The sequence below is a fragment of the Myxocyprinus asiaticus genome, chromosome 4 (genome assembly GCF_019703515.2).
Source record: "Myxocyprinus asiaticus isolate MX2 ecotype Aquarium Trade chromosome 4, UBuf_Myxa_2, whole genome shotgun sequence".
Lineage (NCBI taxonomy): Eukaryota > Metazoa > Chordata > Actinopteri > Cypriniformes > Catostomidae > Myxocyprinus > Myxocyprinus asiaticus.
The window spans coordinates 54,446,586-54,469,687 of record NC_059347.1 but is presented as its reverse complement, the minus strand read 5'-3'; the positions used below and the strand labels follow the sequence as shown (position 1 = coordinate 54,469,687).

Here is a 23,102-nt window from a genome sequence, read left to right as displayed (position 1 = left end):
CCAACTTAATGAAAAGTAAATATTTTCCAGATAATATTTTAATCATTTATTTTGGCCTGAGTACGATGACAAAATAAAAGCCAATTGTTTAAGTTAGCAAACAATAAGTCTTTATAGTATCATCTTGGTAGGTAATTTTCTCACACTGGGTGTCCCTCGAATGGGGATCATCAGATTTGGGGGTCCTTGGATCAAAAACTTTGAAACCCCCTGATCTAGGCCAACAGTGTCTACTTTAAAAAGGCTAAAATATAGTTTAACCTTTATTTTGTTAACATTTTGGTCATGACAGTTCCCATTCTTTCATTTGTGTTATTTCATGGGCTTGATGAATACTATAAATATAGAAAGTATCAATAATAAAGAATGAGTAGGTGTGAGTAGGCTTTTGACCGGTACTGTAGGCGCTTAGACCTTGTAGACCTTATTCACGCTAGCGCCATCTTTGATTTTTAATGGGAATGACAACGAGGCAGTGAGGCTGTAACACTTACAATGTTTTCAATGTCACGAACGGTATAAAACTGTATAAAGCTCCTAGATCACATCTGATTTTCCACAACTCATGTTGTCTGGAGCTCTTTGTATACTGAATGTTCTTGGACAGATCTTTTTTCAATGTTTTGTCCACGGAATGATCCAAAAACACTTTAAACTGCAGTACAGTCCACTGAAGGGACTGTACGTCTATCCCTCACAGCCTCGCTGACATTCCCATTTAAAATCAAAGAAGGCGCTAACGTGAATAATTTGTTTCCAATCCGTCGTCTGGCGTAAATATGAATTGAATGAGCGGTGTAAACGATGCACAGCTGGTAGGAGGAGACACGAGACATCATTCAGTCCTCAATTCTTTACAGTCTCTAACACTACTGTTATTTCTGGAGTACTCGAGGAAACATGAGCGGAAGAGTTGGAGATCTGAGCGTAATACAAGCTGATTCCTTAGCCCAGGTGACTTAATTACTTATAAATCTATCAGCAGTTTGTAATAGATAGAATTTCTCAGGGTTTGCAGAGTAACGTGGTCCTAGAGCTTTTCCCGATCAGAGGCCACGTAGGCTACTGTACAGGTCTTTGGTAAATGAAAAAGGTTTCACGTTTGATTTGGATGGATATTTAAATCCACAGTTTCCTCTTAAATACTAAGTTGAAGTTTAAAAAGTTTATCACTCTGTTGTGGTGAGTTTTGTAAATTACCTAAATGCATCCTGTAGTAAATGTTCATGCTTGCACTGTTGTCATCACACGTGAATAGATGTATTTAAATGGTAGAATTAGGTTTTGCCTGAATATATTCATATGCAATTTCTTACACATGAATAAATGAATTCAAATGGAAAAATTATTAGTTTTGCCTGTATATATTCATTGTTGATTTTATGACAGATGAATCAATGTATGCATGCAATTAATGGAAATGAATCAATGCATTGCATAATTATTCATCTGTACTCAAACTTTTGTCAGTTTCGGGAGAGAGTTCAGGATATTCTGCCCCAGTGTCCATCTCAAAGTGACTCCTTTCTTCTCCGATGGCTCAGAGGTAAGTTACATTCAGTGTGAGATTTATGATTTATAACAATTTGTTGTAATGTGAGTGGGTTAAATATTAATTTCTGCTTAGGTAAGTACAGGTGCATCTCAATAAATTAGAATGTCATGGAAAAGTTCATTTATTTCAGTAATTCAACTCAAATTGTGAAACTCGTGTATTAAATAAATTCAATGCACACAGACTGAAGTAGTTTAAGTCTTTGGTTCTTTTAATTGTGATGATTTTGGCTCACATTTAACAAAAACCCACCAATTCACTATCTCAAAAAATTAGAATACATCATAAGACCAATAAAAAAAACATTTTTAGTGAATTGTTGGCCTTCTGGAAAGTATGTTCATTTACTGTATATGTACTCAATGCTTGGTAGGGGCTCCTTTTGCTTTAATTACTGCCTCAATTCGGCGTGGCATGGAGGTGATCAGTTTGTGGCACTGCTGAGGTGGTATGGAAGCCCAGGTTTCTTTGACAGTGGCCTTCAGCTCATCTGCATTTTTTGGTCTCTTGTTTCTCATTTTCCTCTTGACAATACCCCATAGATTCTCTATGGGGTTCAGGTCTGGTGAGTTTGCTGGCCAGTCAAGCACACCAACACCATGGTCATTTAACCAACTTTTGGTGCTTTTGGCAGTGTGGGCAGGTGCCAAATCCTGCTGGAAAATGAAATCAGCATCTTTAAAAAGCTGGTCAGCAGAAGGAAGCATGAAGTGCTCCAAAATTTCTTGGTAAACGGGTGCAGTGACTTTGGTTTTCAAAAAACACAATGGACCAACACCAGCAGATGACATTGCACCCCAAATCATCACAGACTGTGGAAACTTAACACTGGACTTCAAGCAACTTGGGCTATGAGCTTCTCCACCCTTCCTCCAGACTCTAGGACCTTGGTTTCCAAATGAAATACAAAACTTGCTCTCATCTGAAAAGAGGACTTTGGAACACTGGGCAACAGTCCAGTTCTTCTCCTTAGCCCAGGTAAGACGCCTCTGACGTTGTCTGTGGTTCAGGAGTGGCTTAACAAGAGGAATAGGACAACTGTAGCCAAATTCCTTGACACGTCTGTGTGTGGTGGCTCTTGATGCCTTGACCCCAGCCTCAGTCCATTCCTTGTGAAGTTCACCCAAATTCTTGAATCGATTTTGCTTGACAATCATAAGGCTGCGGTTCTCTCGGTTGGTTGTGCATCTTTTTCTTCCACACTTTTTCCTTCCATTCAACTTTCTGTTAACATGCTTGGATACAGCACTCTGTGAACAGCCAGCTTCTTTGGCAATGAATGTTTGTGGCTTACCCTCCTTGTGAAGGGTGTCAATGATTGTCTTCTGGACAACTGTCAGATCAGCAGCCTTCCCCATGATTGTGTAGCCTAGTGAACCAAACTGAGAGACAATTTTGAAGGCTCAGGAAACCTTTGCAGGTGTTTTGGGTTGATTAGCTGATTGGCATGTCAAAATATTCTAATTTTTTGAGATAGTGAATTGGTGGGTTTTTGTTAAATGTGAGCCAAAATCATCACAATTAAAAGAACCAAAGACTTAAACTACTTCAGTCTGTGTGCATTGAATTTATTTAATACACGAGTTTCACAATTTGAGTTGAATTACTGAAATAAATGAACTTTTCCACGACATTCTAATTTATTGAGATGCACCTGTATATTTTGGGGAAGAGAGAGAGAGAGGGAAATATTTAATCAATTCTGTTATAATTATTAAATGTTACTGACTTGGAGAGAAGTTGTAAAACTCTGAATTATACTACATATATATATTTGAATCTTATAGCACGCCAATACCTGCTGAATAACATTTTATTGAATGGTAATAACTACATTCACAGAATCAAAATATCTTTTGAATAGTCTTACAAAATTATACTACCTATAGAATATAATTATTTCGAATGATAGTGCATACAGAATAGAATCTCAGAATTATAATACCTATCAAAAAGAATGCTAATGTATATAGAATAGAATCTCATAGAATGTGATCTTGGCAAGAGCGGGTATGCCCTGTACTGACACATGTGCAGACAGTATGAATCAGTGTAATCGGATCAAAGCCTGATAACTGTGTCTATCACTGGAGTCAAGAACAGGGTTTGCCAAAGGAGGACATGTTCAAATACAACTCCCAATATATGACAGCCTTTGATCTGTTGTTTTCTTAATGTGTTCGTTCATGCACTTAGTTTTATTGTATGCACTATGCAGATTTTACATATCAATAGAGGTTGCAGACTAAATTTAACCAGTGTGTTGCTTAATAAAGTTTCTCTAAACTTTAAGTTGACACTCTAGAATCGCATTTGAAACACCTCTTTGGCAGCGTTTCAGAGACTGTCTTTGGGTTTTGACAAAGGCTGTTTTGTGTGCATGAATAGGGCTGAATACAATCAGTTTTCTGCAGGGATTTCTAGGCAGAGAATAGCAGTACAGAATTTATGTAAGATCACTGATGATGTAACTTTTAATTAGCAAATAATGACACCACCTAGAGTCCAGAATGTATGATAGAAGTTCGACAATTTAGAGTGAATGTCATACATCGTGACGGGATCTGAGATTTCTCTTAAATGTAGCATTGCAGTCTTGTGTTATCTTCTTTCTTGCAGTGCTAGAGAGAGTTGACACATGCAAACGTCATTAATAAAACCAGGCTGTCTCGGCATTGATAAGATAAACACTCCATTATGAAACATGTCATTGAAGTCTGCAAGGAAATGACACGAGTTCACTGCTGTCTAATGCCCCATGATCATTACAACATCATGGAGTGTGTATGTGCGTTTGAATAAATCAGATGACAATGATCTGTAACTTCCTCAATAATTGTAGAGTTTTAATTAGTGGTACTTGCTAAGGCTTTTGAACAAATCTCTATCCCTAAGTATTAATCATCGGCGTGGAACTCGTCCCACACCATTTGTGCCACAGACATGAATGATCCCTCAAATCATACGGCTTGTTGAGGAGAGTGTGCTATTTGTTTTCTAAGCATTCAGACATGGGATTGTTCACTTTGTGGATGATAAAACAAGCAAATAGACTTATTTAGACTCGCAGTGGCATTACATAATATCATAGAGACTTGGTGCTGTTTTTTTTTTTTAATTTATTTATTTATTTTTTAATTTGGGCCAGTAAGCAACATTCTAACAACCACACAGCAATGTTTTAAAAACTGCTTAGAGCACCTTAGCAACCACCAACAACATCCTAGAATCATGGTGGCGACTTTTTCATGGAAAAGCACTCACATTTTCTCCAGAAAAGTACAAATCTAGATTGTCTGAATATTGGTGCATTCCAAATACAAGCATTTAACTGTGATTCAAGTTTATATATATAATGAATTTATATATATATATATATATATATATACACACACACACACACACACACACCCACACACAGTACGCAGTACACAGTACACAGTAAATATACAGTATATACTGAACAAAAAGTCTTGGACCGGAAGAAAGCGATTGGCATTTCCGTTCTGCAGAACACTGATCGCTTTTGTCAGTCGTGTCACATAATCTTCTTTATGAGTATTAAATACTTACGTATGACTCAATGTCTGTGTAATTCTGGGTCAGTCATGTCTCTCGGTCAGTCAGGTACAGTGATGTCAATGAAAGTAATCCAGTGTGTCTTACTTTTTCAGGACTGTGAAATTGAAATGGATATATTAAATGGGTTAAAGTTTGATTAAAGGGATAGTTCACCCCAAAATTAAATTCTTTCATTACTAAAAAATACCCACACTTGTGTTGTTCCAAGCCTGTATAACTTTCTTTCCTCTGTGGAACACAAAAGGAGATGTTGGGCAGAATAATGCCTCAGTCACCAGTCACTTGCATTGCATCTTTTTTCCACACAATGAAATTGAATTATGATTGAGGATGTCAGTCTGCCTAACATCTCTTTGTGTTCTATGGAAGAAAGAAAGTCATGCAGGCTTGGAACAACATGAGGGTGAGTAAATGATGACAGAATTTTCATTTATGGGTGAACTATCCCTTTAAAATGTTTTACTATTAGTGTAGGTTGAGGATATAGGCTTTTCATTCCCTAACTTACAAACATAATTAGCCAGTCCACATGGGCTCAGGAACCTACAGACCTTTAGAATAGCCTCAGCAAACATTCCTTCTTTTCAACTGAAAAGTTAATGTGTTACCAAAAGACCTTTAGTGTCGCATGGCATCCAATTATTTGCAAGTCACCTTCTTAGAGTTAAGACTAATAAAAGCACTTTGTCTGCAGCTTGCGGAGTCATGATGTCTATATTTCTACGATATCTAGTGGCAGTATAGACTAGTGATTAAAGATCAGGGTTCATAGCTGAAAGGTTATAGGTAACGGTTACTATAACCACTGTGCCTTTAAACAAGCCACTTAACCACTGGTTTTTGCAGGCAAAACACAGTAATTATTACACATTTTGTCAAAACTGACTTTTGAAATCAAGTCTCTGAGACAATGACACATCTTGTCAAACACAGGTTTGGGTCGGCTATGTTTAAATGCAAATGTCTAATAAATACATTACATTTACAACTCATTTGGCTGGACTAAGAAGCCATTTTTCTTTATTTCAAAGTGTGGGATAATTTGTAGGGCAGTATAAATTGCTTTGGATAAAAGAATAAGGAGGGGGAAAAAAAAAAAAAAACCTGCTTACTTGCTTCTGTGCAATTTGTCTTTTTTGTGTTCCAGCCAGAAATTTCAATCTACAGAAAGCCGAGGCCATGCTGCGCAAGGTATGACACGACCATCATTCTCATCCAATTATTTCATATTGATTTATTTTTTTATCACTTCAGTGGATAAACAAGCACTTGGGTTCACCAATTTCTGTAATCTAAATGACACATTTATGTAATTCAGACTAATGCTGCAGATAATTCTTCTGGCACAGACTGTGCCAAATTTGTTTGATAAAAGATAAGTTCTGTAAGTCTCTGGATTTCTCCAGTATGATGGATTGGAATGTGACTTGATCCTCACAATGCCAGGCTTTATGTGAGGGGCTGGTGATTATGACCCAATGTCAAGGCCTTCAGACAAGATCTTTAGTATATTACAACATTTATAAAATATGGAACCTAAGTAATCAGTATCATATTAAAAATCTGTATAATATTTAGTGTTACACCATTGTCAGGTGACATGAAATGGCTATTCGATTGAAAGAGGTTATTCATTGGGAAAATTGTAAGCTGGGAATTGATTTTATTGAAAAGTGGTTACATACCAGAACGGAGCCAGGTGGTTATACATGAGGAATTAAAAGTGTGAGGGCGTGGTTACGTCAACCAAAAAAGGAAAATCATTTTAATTGAAGATTATAAAGAAAAGTTTTTTCTCTTTGGAATACTGCTGATGAAAAGTGATGAATGGTTCACATTAAGACCAGAAATGAGTATTAACTCGTTTTGATTAGGTTTACTTTAAAGTTAACAGTTTCTTACACTGTGACGCACTAATTCTACTCTCACTGGGCTGTTTTTTTAATTTATTTTTAATTTTATTTTTTTATCCCCTTTTCTCCCAATTTGTAATACCCAATTCCCACTACTTAATAGGTCCTCGTGGTGGCGCGATTACTCACCTCGACAAGTCTCAGTTGCCTCTGCTTCTGAGACCGTGAATCCGCGCATCTTATCACATGGCTGGCTGTGCATGACTCCGCAGAAACTCACAGCACGGGAGGCTCATGCTACTCTCCGCGATCCACGCACAACTTACCACGTGGCCCACTGAAAGCGAGAACCCCTAATCGCGACCACAAGGAGGTTACCTCATGTGACTCTACCCTCCCTAGCAACCGGGCCAATTTGGTTGGTTAGGAGACCTGGCTAGAGTCACTCAGCATGCCCTGTATTCGGAACTTGCGACTCCAAGGGTGGTAGTCATCGTCAATACTCGCTGAGCTACCCAGGCCCCCCTCACTGGGCTGTTTTTTTAAAACTTCCTGTACATTTGATTTTAAGCATGCGAGTAAATCAAATTAAAGCACAGCTATTAAGAACAAATATTTATGTTGCATCATTAACATGTGGTGCAGAACTACAGTGCTCGCTGTGCTTTTAAGGATTTAATTCAGCAGTCTGCACTGATGAGTCAAATCTCTGCCTAATCATAGCCTGTGGCTCATCTGATCAGACAATCAGATAATTCTATGGGGTTCTATTGGATGTTCACAATGCTTTCAAGGGAACAATGTTTGCTTTCTATTACCATCGTGTCATTAATACTGGTGTAGCTCATGGGTCTGCAGTTGTTAAAACAAGGAGTGTCACTCCACTGTCTCCAGTGTCCATTGAACCTCAGGTCAAATCACAGTCAACAGTATCTAATGCAAAGAGACTCAGTGGAAATTGTGTTCAGGCAGAACTGATAACAGTCATACAGTGATACTTTGCTATGCTGAGGGTCTGAAATCTGTTTAAATTGCCAAATGAGTTCATGTCAACAGTTTTTGACTAAATGTAAAGGTATGTTTTTAATCATATGTTGTTTTGCATGTGCAGCACGTGGAGTTTCGGAAACACATGAAAGCTGACACAATTACCACGGAGTGGCAGGTGCCAGAGGTACAATTATATCACTTTATGATTAGCGAACATATACAAAGACATAAAAAAGATACTTGTTATTTTGTACAATTTAAGAGTCTGTCATCGGCTAAAAGGTGCAATTTTTCACAGCTAAATGACAAATAACAATGAACTGAATAACTTTTACAAGTTACAAGAATGCAATATTACTGTTTTCTACTAAATCTTAAAGGGGCCATATTCTTTACTTTTGTAGCATTATTTTTTTTTCCTTTTAGTCCAGTTATAATGTTAGTTAAGGTTTATTCATAGGCCTAGATTTAGGTAGGGATGAGAGGGACATGTCCCTACCAACTTATTGAAAATCAAAAATGTTCCAACCAACATTTGAGCAATTTTAACACACATAAAATGTGTTTATTCTACTATTAAAAATTCTCAGCATCATTATTCATGTGTAAATGATTGTTCAACCTCTTCTGAAGTGGCACATAAAAGGCACTGTCATGTGACACCTTTTACTTTTCTCAGCGCTGTTCAGGAAGGATGCACCAATCACAGTCGTTTGTGATTACTGTACAAGGGCTTTTTAATCATTCTCTGGAGATTACACGGTTGGATTTCTATTTGCATCTTAGGTGCAAACCTTTAAACTAATAGATGTAAAAAAGCTTGCAATTTGTCCCTACCAACTTTCAAACCAAACATACACCCTTGGGTTTATTACACCAAAAACAATTTAGTTTAACATGACCATTTTCTTCTCGTTCACTGACCTTTAGAATTAAACATGCTAATTTTGTTACAACATCTTTAAGATTACTATAAGTAAATTACCTTGTCATGATTGGCTAACCTTTGCATACTGGTGTAGTTTACATGGCCAAATTGCTGTATACTAAATAGGTGTTGATATGTAAATTTGTTGGTATGTAAAAATCTAAATGTTATTGTGCCTATGGTTGTAACATCATAAACATGATCATATCTAAATGGCTTTTTTGCAGCTTAGTAGCTATAAATATTGTATGTGCACTGCGGGAGGGAGCTTTGCATTGTGAATGTTAGCGAATGTCTACATTAGTATATTCAGTTATATAAAAAAGTCTGTTTTCCATGATAAGTCCCCTTTAAGAGTTTGATCCTACTTTTGCACAGCCATTATATTTCAGCCAGTGTGTTTCTTTTTCAGGTAATAGACAAGTACCTCTCTGGTGGCATGTGTGGCCATGACCGGGAAGGGAGCCCTGTATGGTATGAAGTCATTGGCCCTATGGACCCTAAGGGACTGATGCATTCAGCAACTAAACAAGACTTAATCAAGTCTAAAGTCAGAGACTGCGAGATGTTGCAGAAAGATTGTGATTTACAGAGTGAACGGGTATGTGTGCGAGACGTTGAATGAGGACTGGTTCACCCAAAAATGAAAATTTTGTCATAATTTACTCACCCTCATTCCTAAACCCTATTATTTTCTTTCTTCCTTGAAACACAAATGGACGATAACACATCGGCCTGGTTGATAATCGGATCCGATATTCATAATCTTTCTAATTATCAGAATAGTTATTTCGTCTGATCTGATTGTCGATACATTTTAAAATGTGCTCCGTTGGCTCTGATGCCACTGCTTGTAGTCTGGCTCAATGTCCCGCCCACACCATTATCGGATTGGTTATATGCAGGGTTGGGGAGTACATGTAACGGGATTACGTATTAAAATACAAAATATAAGTAACTGTATTCCACTACAGTTACAATTTAAATCATTGGTAATTAGAATACAGTTACATTCAAAAAGTATTTTGATTACTGAAGAGATTACTTTGCATTATATTGTCATTTGTTTCATTTAATATTTAGTCCTTTCAGTTGGAAAACATTTACATATACATATAAATGATGCGATCCAAAGTGCATTTGAACAGCGGTGAATCACTTTCTTATGATGTGTTACATTCATACAACAGACAAAGAAGTTTTAAGTAAAATTGGAGCAGAAGAAATAGAAATAAACCTTGTATAAATTGTCAGCTTTACACTAAGCTAAAATGCTATTTCTAGCCATTTTACATGCACATGTTACCAGGCACGATCATACTTTTTTATCAAGAAAATTCAAGTTGGGGGCCTGGGTAGCTCGGCGAGTATTGACGCTGACTACCACCCCTGGAGTGTGAGCTCGAATCCAGGGTGTGCTGAGTGACTCCAGCCAGGTCTCCTAAGCAACTAAATTGGCCCGGTTGCTAGGGAGGGTAGAGTCACATGGGGTAACCTCCTGGTAGTCGCGATTAGTGGTGCTCACTCTCAATGTGGCGCGTGGTAAGTTGTGCGTGGATCGCGGAGAGTAGCATGAGCCTCCACATGCGGAGTCTCCACGGTGTCATGCACAACGAGTCACGTGATAAGATGCGTGGATTGACGGTCTCAGAAGCGGAGGCAACTGAGACTTGTCCTCTGCCACCCGGATTGAGGTGAGTAACTGCGCCACCACGAGGACCTACTAAGTAGTGGGAATTGAGCATTCCAAATGAGGAGAAAAGGGGATAAAAATAAATAAATAAATAAATAAATAAAAAACAATTCACGTTGGATCATAATTTCTTTTTTTCTAGTAAGACCTTTGATATTAGGGCAAAAATTGTATTCTTGATAATAATTTTTGTATTGTTTTCCTGTAAAAATATCTAAAAATCCTTAAAACAAGATCAGTTTGATTTATCTTGTTTTAGAAACAACACTGCATAAGATATTTAGGTTTTTCAGAGAATGTATTTTTAACATATGTATTTTGTCTTACTGTACTGGAAGAGTTTTTATAGTCAAAACAAGTGAAAAAATCTACCAGTGCTGAAGAAGTAATCCAAAGTATTTAGAATACATTACTGACCTTGAGTAATCTAATGGAATACATTACAAATTACATTTTACAGCATGTATTCTGTAATCTGTAGTCAACCCTCCCAACCCTGGTTATATATCATGAGTAAATGGCCAATCAACACTGTACTCCATGGGTGAGAGGTGGGAAAGAGGAAAGCAGCGAGAGAAAGATGAATCACTGAGAGGACAAGCTGTTTTCAAGTGCAGATACTGAAGTTACAATAAACATCACAATCCTCTATTACTCTAGCAATACTCTCAGGTCCGGACCTCGGATTTGTTCCATCCGGACTGTGAGACATCATGACAACGGCCATTTCTACACTTTAGGTTATCAGCATGACAAAACAACCAAGTGCTCCGGGGCATAGATAGCAGTGATCTTTCAGCTCTATATCTTTGAATATTTTTCTCTAACACAGAACATGCTTCATTAAAGCCCTTTCGCTCTCCGCATGCGTTGCCTCTCTACCCCTGCTCGTGCTTTATAGTAGAGCTGCAGATGCGGTTATTTCAACGATAGTAGACCGTAATAGAGAAATACAGAGTAGCAATATAGATGGCCGGCAGAGATAAGGACTGATTTAACAGTAGTACTCACCCGTATGAGTTGGTGTTTTTACATGTTATAGCTGATGATGGCATTGATAGTGCTAGCTAGCTAACCAAGGTTAGGAGGTTTAGTAAACATAGCATGAAATTTGCTAGCGTTAATCTTTCACCTCCATTGTGAATAAAATCCTGTTGCCCTTTTTGCACTTGACTAGTATTTTTCAAAAGCTAATACTGAAATGTTCTGTTTTGCAGTATTTCATTAAACACATTCACAGGCATTTAAAGGACATTTTGTGTTGGAGTTTGTGTTAGTGTAAATTTGGACACTAATATTTAAATTTTTACTGCAAATGTATATCGGCCCCAAATATCGGTTATCGTTCTCCTTGATTAATAATAATCGGTATCGGTATCGGCCCTGAAAAAACCACATTGATCGACCCCTAGTGGCCACTATGGACTTGTGTGTTCCATTAAAAAAAAAAAAAAAAGCATATGAGGGGATTTTTTATTTTTGTGTGAACTTTCCATTAATGTTTTATTTAGTTATTGATAGCACTAAAGAACTGAGGTTAAAATGAGTTTGTTGCTCATCACAACGTTATTTCTGTTTGTTTTCACTTTCTCTCTCCAAAGCTGGGTAAAAACATTGAGTCCATTACTATGGTCTATGACTGTGAAGGTCTGGGAATGAAGCACTTATATAAACCTGCTGTAGAGACTTATGGAGAGGTGTGTTTTTGTTTTTTGTTTTTCTTTGGTTATCAATATACTTTTGGCTTTTTGGTGTCACATCCTAATGCATTGTCTTATATCATTCATAGATTCTCACAATGTTTGAGGATAATTATCCAGAGGGACTTAAGAGGCTATTAGTCATTAAGGGTTAGTAGCGTTTCACAAGCTGTATCAGTTATTAGTGACATATAGACTCTATTGTCATACAAACACTTTAGCAAGTTGTTTTGCAAGCATTTGCATTTAAGATAAATAGCAAGTTATTTTGCAAGCACTGTTATGCATGACACTTTGATGTACCACTTTCAATATCTGTTGCAGCACCCAAACTGTTTCCCGTGGCTTACAATCTGGTGAAACATTTTTTGAGTGAAGACACTCGCCGTAAGGTCATCATACTGGGATGTAAGCGAACACATGTATTTGTGTACATTTGTAATTGTAATACTTTGTAATATTTATCTGTTGCTATTATGGAGACATTCCTCCACCAAAAAAAGTAACCCCACCTAAAAAGTATGATTTAGAAACTTTACAGCTTAAGTAACAAATTAATTTAACTGAAGAATTTATGCTTTAGTGCTTTACTGTTACGAGCTTCGCATCAATGGCTGATATAATGCTGATGTATACATAATACAATTTAATAAGAACAAATGAGAAGACACAAAACTGCTAAAAATCTAAATAACCCATATTTTACACAATGTTTGCTTAAAATGCAATGATTTATTAACACTTCTGTCAAATTCAAACTGGACAAAAATTTTCAGACTAATCGACCTGGTGAATATATTGGTCTGTCCTTATTTTAAGCCCACTAGTCTGCTTGCCTGCTAAGCTTCCATTGTAAGTTCTTTGTAAGTTACTGCAAATGTGTTTCCCATTTTCGTTTATGAACACGAGGGTCGAAATTCTTCAGTCAGTGGTAATCTACAGAATCTCACAGATGTGATATATAAACATTAGGTTGAAAAACCCTTAAAATATTCCTACTTGGTGGTAACTACTGCTGTCATCCAAAACAGAATCATGGTTATACACAATTCCATTGTACCATAAAGTAAACTGTGCCTAAGCTTCTGCATACTTCTGTTTCCTCAGCAAACTGGCAGGAGGCATTACAGAAATACATTGACCCTGAGGAACTTCCAGCTTTCTATGGGGGCAAACTGACTGACCCTGATGGTGACCCCAGGTGTAGAACCATGGTGAGTAAAGGACAAAGGTCACATATCATTTGAATTTTGGCTAAGAAACATAGTTTTTACATAGTCTCAGTTTTCATATTTTGGGTACTTTCAGTTCCCTTTCTAAATAGGATGCCATGACTTCGAAACTCGCATGGAAGTCAAACAACAGTTTCCTTTTAATGAAACTCGAGGTCTAACCAATATGTATCTATCTGTCTGTCTGTCCGTCCGTCCGTCCATCCATCTGCGCATCTTTCTCTTTAACTTTCTTCTGTCTGGCAGTCTGTCCAACCCTTAAAGGAGTAGTTCACCCAAAAATAATAATTCTCTCATCATTTACTCACCCCTATGCTTTCTCAAACTCATATGACTTTCTTTCTTCTGCAGAGCACAAACAAAGATATTTTGATGAAAATATGATGTGTGTGTGTGTGTGTGTGTGTGTGTATATATATATATAAATTTAGAATGCAAGTCAATGGGGTCCTCGCGCCTGACACATGCACAGAGCGTGTACAGTGCATGCACATGTGCGGAGCGTGTGTACAGTGCCATGCACCAAGCGCAAGGAAGCATAATTAAGCTTTAAATCATGAATGTGCCTAGGAGACTTAAATGTCAAGATTTATAGTGAAAAAGGAGTTACATTTTGGTCTGTTTCTCACCCAAAACCAATCGTATCACTTCCGAAAACATGGATTACACAACTGGAGCCATATGAATTACCTTTATGCTGCCTTTATGTTTATCCTTTTTTGGAGCTTGGAAGTATTGGACCCCATTGACTTGCATTGTTTGAATTAATTCACATCATATCTACTTCAAAATATCTTTCATAATATAATTTGTGTTCTGCAGAAGAGAGAAAGACATATTAGTTTGAGACGGAATAGGGGTGAGTAAATGATGAGAGAATTATTATTTTTGGGTGAACTACTCCTTTAAGGGTTGGACAGACAGTCAAACAGAAGAAAGTCAAAGAGAAAGTTGTGTATTATGTTCATCTGTTTGTAGTCCAGGTATAAATGAAATTCTGCAGTCCACCTAGTGGACTCTTGCACAACATCATAAACTTCATTATGATACGCTTGATGCTATTTGGTGTAATCTGTCATGGGATTGCTTCACTGGTTATTGCATATAGGCTGATTACTCAGTTGATCGGCTGGCAAGGTTGAAGCTGTGAAGCACATGACATGACTAATCTGTCCCCCAATCTGTCTGAGCATTGTGGGTATGATTCTGTTTGTGATAAGTCCTAAGTGTGAAGAGCAAAGTGCTTTTATGATGGGCACTTGATAAAGCACCGTATGTAATGGGCAAATTACACATTTAGGCATTCGTTTCTCAATGTGTGTATGTGTGCTTATGTATACAATGGATATAAAGGAGGCAGAATCACGTCCAAAGGTGTGGTTCTAAACTGAGGCTGTGTTCGAAATAGCATAGCCTGCTGCATGTATACTGTATGCACAGTATGCAAATTTTCTGTATACAAAGAATACCTGGATGACCTTGTACATTTTGATAAAATGTGCAGTATACAACAGAGCATACTGTGCTAGGTACTGTTTCGCACAATCCAGTGCACCATATCTTTCTTGACTAATTATTTGCATCTTTACACAAAATTGTATCAAAAATGCTAAATAATCGTTTTTACTCCCAAGATGATAACTGGATGCGATTTGCTGCATTAAACATGCAACATGATGAAGGCACGTGACAAGTGCTGCATACTGCTGTTTAAAACATGAAAGTGTTGGTTTCCGGAAGTAAAAAAAAAAAAAAAGAAACCTTCAAAGACAGACCTACTGTGAGCTTCAAAGGTTGTTAAATAATGGTATTTATTCCTGCTAAAGCCATCAGTTTGTGTTATTTCAAATTATTTCAACATATTTTTAAAAATAAGTAAATAAATAAATAAATAAAAAACGTGTTTAATAGTGGAATTCCTGGTGAAGAACTACATTACCGACAAATCCTTAAAGGGATAGTTTACACAAAAATGAAAATTCTCTCATCATTTACACACCCTCATGCCATCCCAGATGTGTATGTCTTTCTTTATTCTGCAGAACACAAATGAAGATTTTTAGAAGAATATCTCAGCTCTGTTGGTCCAGACAATGCAAGTGAATGGTGACCAGAACTTTGAAGGTCCAAAAAGGACATAAAGGAGGCATAAAAGTAATCCATATGACTCCAGTGGTGAAATCCATATCTTCTGAACAATATGATAGATGATGGGGAGAATCAGAACAATATTTAAGTCCTTTTTTACTATAAATTTCCACCTTTGACCAGCCCCAATCAGTAGGTGGCTGAATGTGAAAGTGAAAGTGTAGATTTACAGTTAAAAAAGGACTTAAACATTGATCTATTCCTCACCCACACCTATCATATCACTTAAAGGGATAGTTCACCCAAAAATTAAAATTCTCTCATGATTTACTCACCCTTATGCCATCCCAGATGTGTATGACATTCTTTCTTCTGCAGAATACAAATTAAGATATTTAGAAGAATATTTCAGCTCTGTAGGTCCTCACAAAGTGAATGGTTGCCAACATTTTGAAACTCCAAAATCCACATAAAGGGAGCATAAAAGTAATCCATATGACCCCAGTGGTTAAATCCAGTGTTCATCCACGATATGATAGGTGTGTGAGAAACAGATCTATATTGAAGTCATTTCTGTCATAAATTCTCCTCCCTGCCCATTAGCGATATACAAGAAGGATGTGAATCACCAAAAACAGAAGGAGAATGAGAAAGTGAAAGTGGAAATTGACTGAGCAGGGAAGAGAATTTATAGTAAAAAAAAAAAAGCACTTACATTTTTATCTGTTTCTCACTCACACCTATCAAATCGCTTCAGAATATATGGATTTAACCACCAGAGTCGTCTGGAGTACTTTTATTTTGCCCTTATGTGGATTTTGGAGCTTCAAAATTTTGGCACCCATTCACTTGCATTATATGGACCAAAAATCTTCGATCGTGTTCAACAGAAGAAAGAAAGTCATACACATCTGGGATGGCATAAGGGCGAGTAAATGATGAGAGAATTTAAATTTTTGAGTGAACTATTCCTTTAAGAAGATATTAATTTATCCTGGAGTCTTATGGATTACTTTTATACTGCTTTTTGGACCTTCAGTTCTGGTCACCATTTACTTGCATTGTGAGGCCCAAGAGAGCTGAAATATTCTTTTGAAAATCTTTGTTTGTGTTTTGCAGAAGAAATAAAGTCATACAATTCTGGGTTGAGTAAATGATGAGGAAAATGTAAATTTTTGGGTGAACTATCCCTTTAAGAAAAAGCCACCAATCAAATAGTTGTGGCAAATGAACTCTGCAGCGACTGCCCACTTTCTGACGCATTGCGAATGACGCAGTCGAGTCTGTCTTTCTACACCCTGAAAATACTTTTATATTTATATAAATCTGTATATTTTGCAATAAATGTATATAAAATATAGTTTCTGTACTTATAATCAACATCTTAAAATCAATAGTTTTCTATATTTTCATAATTTTTATTCAATTACATCATTCGCAATACTTCATGGGATTGCAGTTCATTCCCTCGTTCAAGATGACAAGTACACACTATCTTTGTGTGAGATTTTCAAACACTTTCACGATTCAAAAATGTTGTTTAATGTTGTGATTCACCTTGGAGCTGGCTGTTTAGTTCATGGCTTGGAATTCTCTTATATGAAATAATTTATGAAATAACCAAGATGGCTGAAAAAGTGGGCGTGCACTGTTGTGCTCTATTGTTATATAATGCATTCTGTTTCAAACATAATAGTAGGTAGTTAGCAGCATATAATGTGCACTGATCAGTGAGTAGTAAGCTAGTATACCATTCCGAACATAGCTTGAGATGTTTTGTTTCTGTGTAGATACATAGGTAGATCTGCATCCCTCTTCAGGACTGGAAGTGAAGTCCTAAAGACACCACAGATGACATTTTACATTGAGAATACTATGTAAAGTGGACTGATATTTAGGACACATTTTAACTTTAATGTTCTTTTTTTTTTATAAAGAATATGTGTTGGATTGTGATATCGCATAAGTCAAATAAATGTTTATGTATTTGTGTTTCTGACTAGAGAGCCATAGATAGTTGCCTATTTTAAATAAATCTATTGTTAGAAATTGGTTTGTAAACGCTGCTGTGAAAAAATACTGTTCCACAAAGAATAGAGTAGGCATTAGTATTATTCTTGTTTGTGTTTTGCTACTGGTGAGACTATGTGTATGGCAATTTATTTGCCTATTAAACCAGTGATCATTGTTAAAGAAAAAGAGCACTTCCTTCATGGGAGAAATGGCTAATGGGGAAAATGCAACGTGAAAGAATTTGTTTGAAATCTTTGCAAATTTATAAAAAACAAAAACAAACAAACAAACAAAAAAAACCACACGTACATAAGTATTCACAGCCTTTGCTCAATACTTTGTTGAAGCACCTTTGGCGGCAATTACAGCCTCAAGTCTTTTCGAGTATGATGCTACAAGCTTGGCACACCTATTTTTGGGCAGTTTCTCCCATTCTTCTTTGCAGGACCTCTCAAGCTCCATCAGGTTGGATGGGGAGTGTCGGTGCACAGCCATTTTCAGATCTCTCCAGAGATGTTCAATCGGGTTCAAGTCTAGGCTCTGGCTGGGCCACTCAAGGACATTCACAGAGTTGTCCCATAGCCACACCTTTGTTATCTTGGCTGTGTGCTTAGGGTCATTGTCCTGCTGGAAGATGAACCTTCACCCCAGTCTGAGGTCCAGAGCAGGTGCTCTGGAGCAGGTTTTCATCAAGGATGTCTCTGTACATTGCTGCATTCATCTTTCCCTCGATCCTGACTAGTCTCCCAGTTACTGCCGCTGAAAAACATCCCCACAGCATGATGCTGCCACCACCATGCTTCACTGTAGGGATGGTATTGGCCAGGTGATGAGCGGTGCCTGGTTTCCTCCAGACATGACGCTTGCCATTCAGGCCAAAGAGTTCAATCTTTGTTTCTCATGGTCTGAGAGTCCTTCAGGTGCCTTTTGGCAAACTCCAGGCGGGCTGTCATGTGCCTTTTACTGAGGAGTGGCTTCTGTCTGACCACTCTACCATACAGGCCTGATTGGTGGAGTGCTGCAGAGATGGTTGTTCTTCTGGAAGGTTCTCCTCTCTCCACAGAGAAATGCTGGAGCTCTGTCAGAGTGACCATCGGGTTCTTGGTCACCTCCCTGACTAAGGCCCTTCTCCCCCGATCGCTCAGTTTGGCCGGGCGGCCAGCTCTAGGAAGAGTCCTGGTGGTTCCAAACTTCTTCCATTTATGGATGATGGAGGCCACTGTGCTCATTGGGACCTTCAATGCTGCAGACATTTTTCTGTACCCTTCCCCAGATCTGTGCCTCGACACAATCCTGTCTCGGAGATCTACAGACAATTCCTTGGACTTCATGGCTTGGTTTGTGCTCTGACACGCACTGTTAACTGTGGGACCTTATATAGACAGGTGTGTGCCTTTCCAAATCATGTCCAATCAACTGAATTTACCACAGGTGGACTCCAATCAAGTTGTAGAATCATCTCAAGGATGATCAGTGGAAACAGGATGCACCTGAGCTCAATTTTGAGTGTCATAGCAAAGGCTGTGAATACTTATGTACATGTGATTTTTTTCGTTTTTTATTTTTAATAAATTTGCAAAGATTTCAAACAAATTTCTTAGAATTTTGAGGAATTTAATGAATTTAATCCATTTTGGAATAAGGCTGTAACATAAAATGTGGAAAAAGTGAAGCGCTGTGAATACTTTCCGGATGCACTGTATATGTTGAGTCTACTGTGAACTATTGTTAGTGTTTGTGAGTTTTCCTTTTTCTGTATGTCAAACTAATACTGCATCATATTTGCTGTGTACTGTTCTCAAAGACATCATTGGTCATTGTAGGATTTTATGATTTTGAGTGACTCAAAATCATTCCCTAAATATAATCATCTTTATATTTGGGTCTGTGACTCCAGACAACGTGACCTTAACTCTTTTAAATCTGATGTTTTTGTTGTCATATTGTCTATTTTATTGTCTTTATTGTATTAAGTGACAATGTAGACACTTTTCTGTATTTTATTGGATATGGAATGCTTTTGTGAACTTGAGGATATCTACAGGCTATTTTGCAACATTTCTTTCCTAGAGCCTCAGAGAAAACAGAGTAGGCTACCCTATCTGTATGTAGTGATGATAATTAATCTTAAACAGTGTTTATATAAGTAGTTTGTGTTCCAAATTAAAAGCCACTTTGATTGGGCTACTTCCCTGTCCATTTTTTCCTTCTGTTTCCTTTTTGTCCATAAAATACTGTACAACTAATTATCAAATGTCAGGCTTTTGTCTTTTGCATGCATGATGCTTCTGTAAGTTTCATCCTTTGTTTTATTTCCAATCATTCCAAGCAAATTATTACCAACTCGTGCAAAACAAGCACATGTTAAACTCTTTTTTGTTTTGTGTGTGTGTTTTTTTTGTTGTTGTTGTTTTTTGTTTTTTCAGATTACATTTGCGTCAGAGGTTCCCAGGTCCTACTACGTTCGAGACTCCATTAAAGTGGACTATGATCAGTGTGTGACTATAGGCCGCAGCTCCTCCCACCAGGTGGAATATGAGATAATTGCACCAAACTCTGCACTGAGGTGAGCAGATCTTATTATTTGTCTGAAGAAAATATGCTCACTGATAATAATAATGGGCTTGGAGTGTGCCATGAACCAATGATCATTACATAAAATGTGCACTCAGTAATTGTTTCATGCATGTCATCTTGGACTTCATTCACAAACGCGAACATTTTCAATACTGATGCCACTGTAAAAATGCATTATTCACAGTCAGCCATGATTCATTTAATCCATACATGAAAGTGTCCAATAACAGGGTGGTTACTAAGGCTAAGCGAGAAGTATTTGGCTGGTCATGTGATCTCAACATGGCAGTTCCCATGAGGGGACCCTCTCCATGTATATTTAAACAGCTTTTATAAGGTTACTGATATGACTGCAGTCTTTATATCATATGAGTACTCATGATTTTATACAAATGTTTCAAAATAACAATTTATTTCTTAAGAAGAACAACTTTTTTTAATGAGGAATAAATTACACAGTGCACCTTTAAATGTGATTTATTTTAGGAATAGCATGCTTATAAATGTCCATACTACCTGACAGATATCACTGAAATGGGTGTCGTGAGAAATCACACCTGTCCCAGGCTCTGCAAACAGCAAAAAAGTGTCAGCGGGCCGTCCCACACTTTTTAGCCAATCAGAAAGCAACCAACAACCAGAAACGCTCTGTTAATGTCATAAAAAATCATTTTCAAAATAAATCATTTAGTTTGTTCGGATTTGCTGACATTGGGTTTGTTGACATGTTTTCCGAGGGATGTTTTGTTGGGCATGGTCTAATTCATCGACTAAGTTTGGTGAAAATTAGCAAGATGTTGAAATCGATTACAGCACCTATACATTTACTATGCAGGATTCAACATGCAATACCTACTAATTGCCTACATACATTTGACCTACTGTGAACAAAACTAGTGCACTAGGTCTGTGTGTCTTTAATGGAAAAGAAAAAAATATATAATTTAAAGAATTAGGAAAAGTATTTTAAAACCTTTAATGAAAGTTTAAACAAATGTTTATTAAACTGGAGAGAGCAATTATCTATGTACACATGATTAATTAAATATATTGTGTTGTAATTATAAAAGTATGTATGATTACATTTAATCTCCCTAAAAAGACCTATTTGTTTATTTTTATTATTATTATTTTTATTTATTTTTTTTACTTATTCATTGATTTCTTTCTCAGATGGCAGTTTACCTGTGATGGTGCCGATGTGGGATTTGGCGTCTATTTGAAGAAGAAGATGGGTGAGTGGATGAAGGCCGGTCAGATGAAGGAGATTGTGCCGAATCAGCGTTACAATGCACACCTGGTACCTGAGGATGGATCCCTCACCTGCCCAGAACCAGGAGTGTGTAAGTACAGAGTTACAGAGAAGACAATTCTATAGCATTAAAATTAACATTAAACTTGCATATTGAACTCAAATGTACTATCATGTATTTCTTCTTAGATGTACTGCGATTTGACAACACTTACAGCATTTTCCAGTCCAAAACGGTCAGCTTTTCAGTGGAGGTCCTCCTTCCTAGTAATGACAACCAATCAGGACCTTAAAAATGCAAAATGACAGAACTGAAGACCAAACAAATAACAAGTAGCAACCTATAAAATGATATTGTATAAGGAATACTGCATTGTAGCATAACTAAAAACGTTGTTCTGTGTTGTAGTTCAGAAATGAAAATGTAATACTGATCAAACTGACCAATCATTGCAATAAAATCTTGTTTGTGAATAACCATCTACAGTATGATGGTGGGATGATATTTATGGTTCACTCATCAACATCCAATGATGCTATATTGTTCACCAGCATATCTGGATCCCAATTTCAGCCAATGCGATTCTTTACTTTTAGTTTTTCTGAGATGAAGCTGTTCAGAAGTTGATTTTTCAGAATTTAATTCCTTGGCATTAATGAAGTATTTACTGTATCATTGTTATTAAGTGTCAGTGTTATTAAGTGTAACAACTGTATTAAGAGTCACAAGACCCAAATGTTATGCTCAAAAGCATTTAGTATATATTATTTGAGCTTTCCCATGTGGATTCTTCATGATTGCATTAACTACTAGTTATTTCACCTGTTCTTCTCATTTATATAGGGAGCTCAGATAAGTCTGAAGACTGTTTTCCTCAGATTACCTAAGGTTAAAATATTTTATTTTAATGGCAAACACAAATATGTGAACTTTTAAAACACATTTGTTACAAAAATAAGGGGATTTAACTCTCACTGTTGCTTCTATAATTGTGTTATAATCTATAAATGTAAAATTATTCCTTGTTCAAGAGAGTTTTACCTCAGGTCATTGTGTTTACGGTAACGGTGCCTGCATTTGATTCCAGCCACATGTAAAGTGTTTTGTCAGTGTATTTGAATGACCACATTGTATTTGTCTTATTATTTTTGTCTGTTTGATTTTGTAGTATTGATGTAATTTATCAGTAATATTGCATTAACATTATTTACTAATTATATATTAAAATATAAGAAAACATTTATCATTTTCTTTCACTTACTTTAAAGTAGAGTGTAATACAACCATTTATAAGATTTAGAATTAAGAATACTAATAATATATATATATATATATATATATATATATATATATATATATATATATATATATTACCGAATAACGATCGTTAAAATAAGGATTTTGTAATATGTGCTTTAAAATAACTCCCATTATGAGGATGTTTTTCATTTAAACTGAGTGTCAGAAAGAGTGTTAAATATAAAAAAAATATTTTAGTCCTAGTAGGGTACAATGGGGCAAAAGGCTCCCCGGGGTAAAAGGTTCTTTTGATTTTATTTTCTTCAAAAACACTAAATGGCAAGAAAAACTACCACAGGACTTGCCTAAACACCTGTTTGGTACTACAGTATGCACTGC

General features: G+C 36.8%; 1 protein-coding gene across 1 annotated transcript; it reads left to right on the top strand.

Moving 5' to 3' along the window:
* The first annotated feature begins 666 nt into the window (after nucleotides 1–666).
* Nucleotides 667–22,705, top strand: LOC127439681 (SEC14-like protein 2). Its single transcript, XM_051695928.1, has 12 exons — nucleotides 667–954; nucleotides 1,471–1,546; nucleotides 6,285–6,328; nucleotides 8,102–8,164; nucleotides 9,321–9,509; nucleotides 12,203–12,298; nucleotides 12,391–12,451; nucleotides 12,626–12,709; nucleotides 13,409–13,515; nucleotides 20,061–20,200; nucleotides 21,385–21,554; nucleotides 21,653–22,705. Exons 1-12 carry the CDS (start codon nucleotides 901–903, stop codon nucleotides 21,754–21,756), a joined length of 1,188 nt encoding a protein of 395 aa, XP_051551888.1. The 5' UTR covers nucleotides 667–900; the 3' UTR covers nucleotides 21,757–22,705.
* Nucleotides 22,706–23,102: the final 397 nt, after the last annotated feature.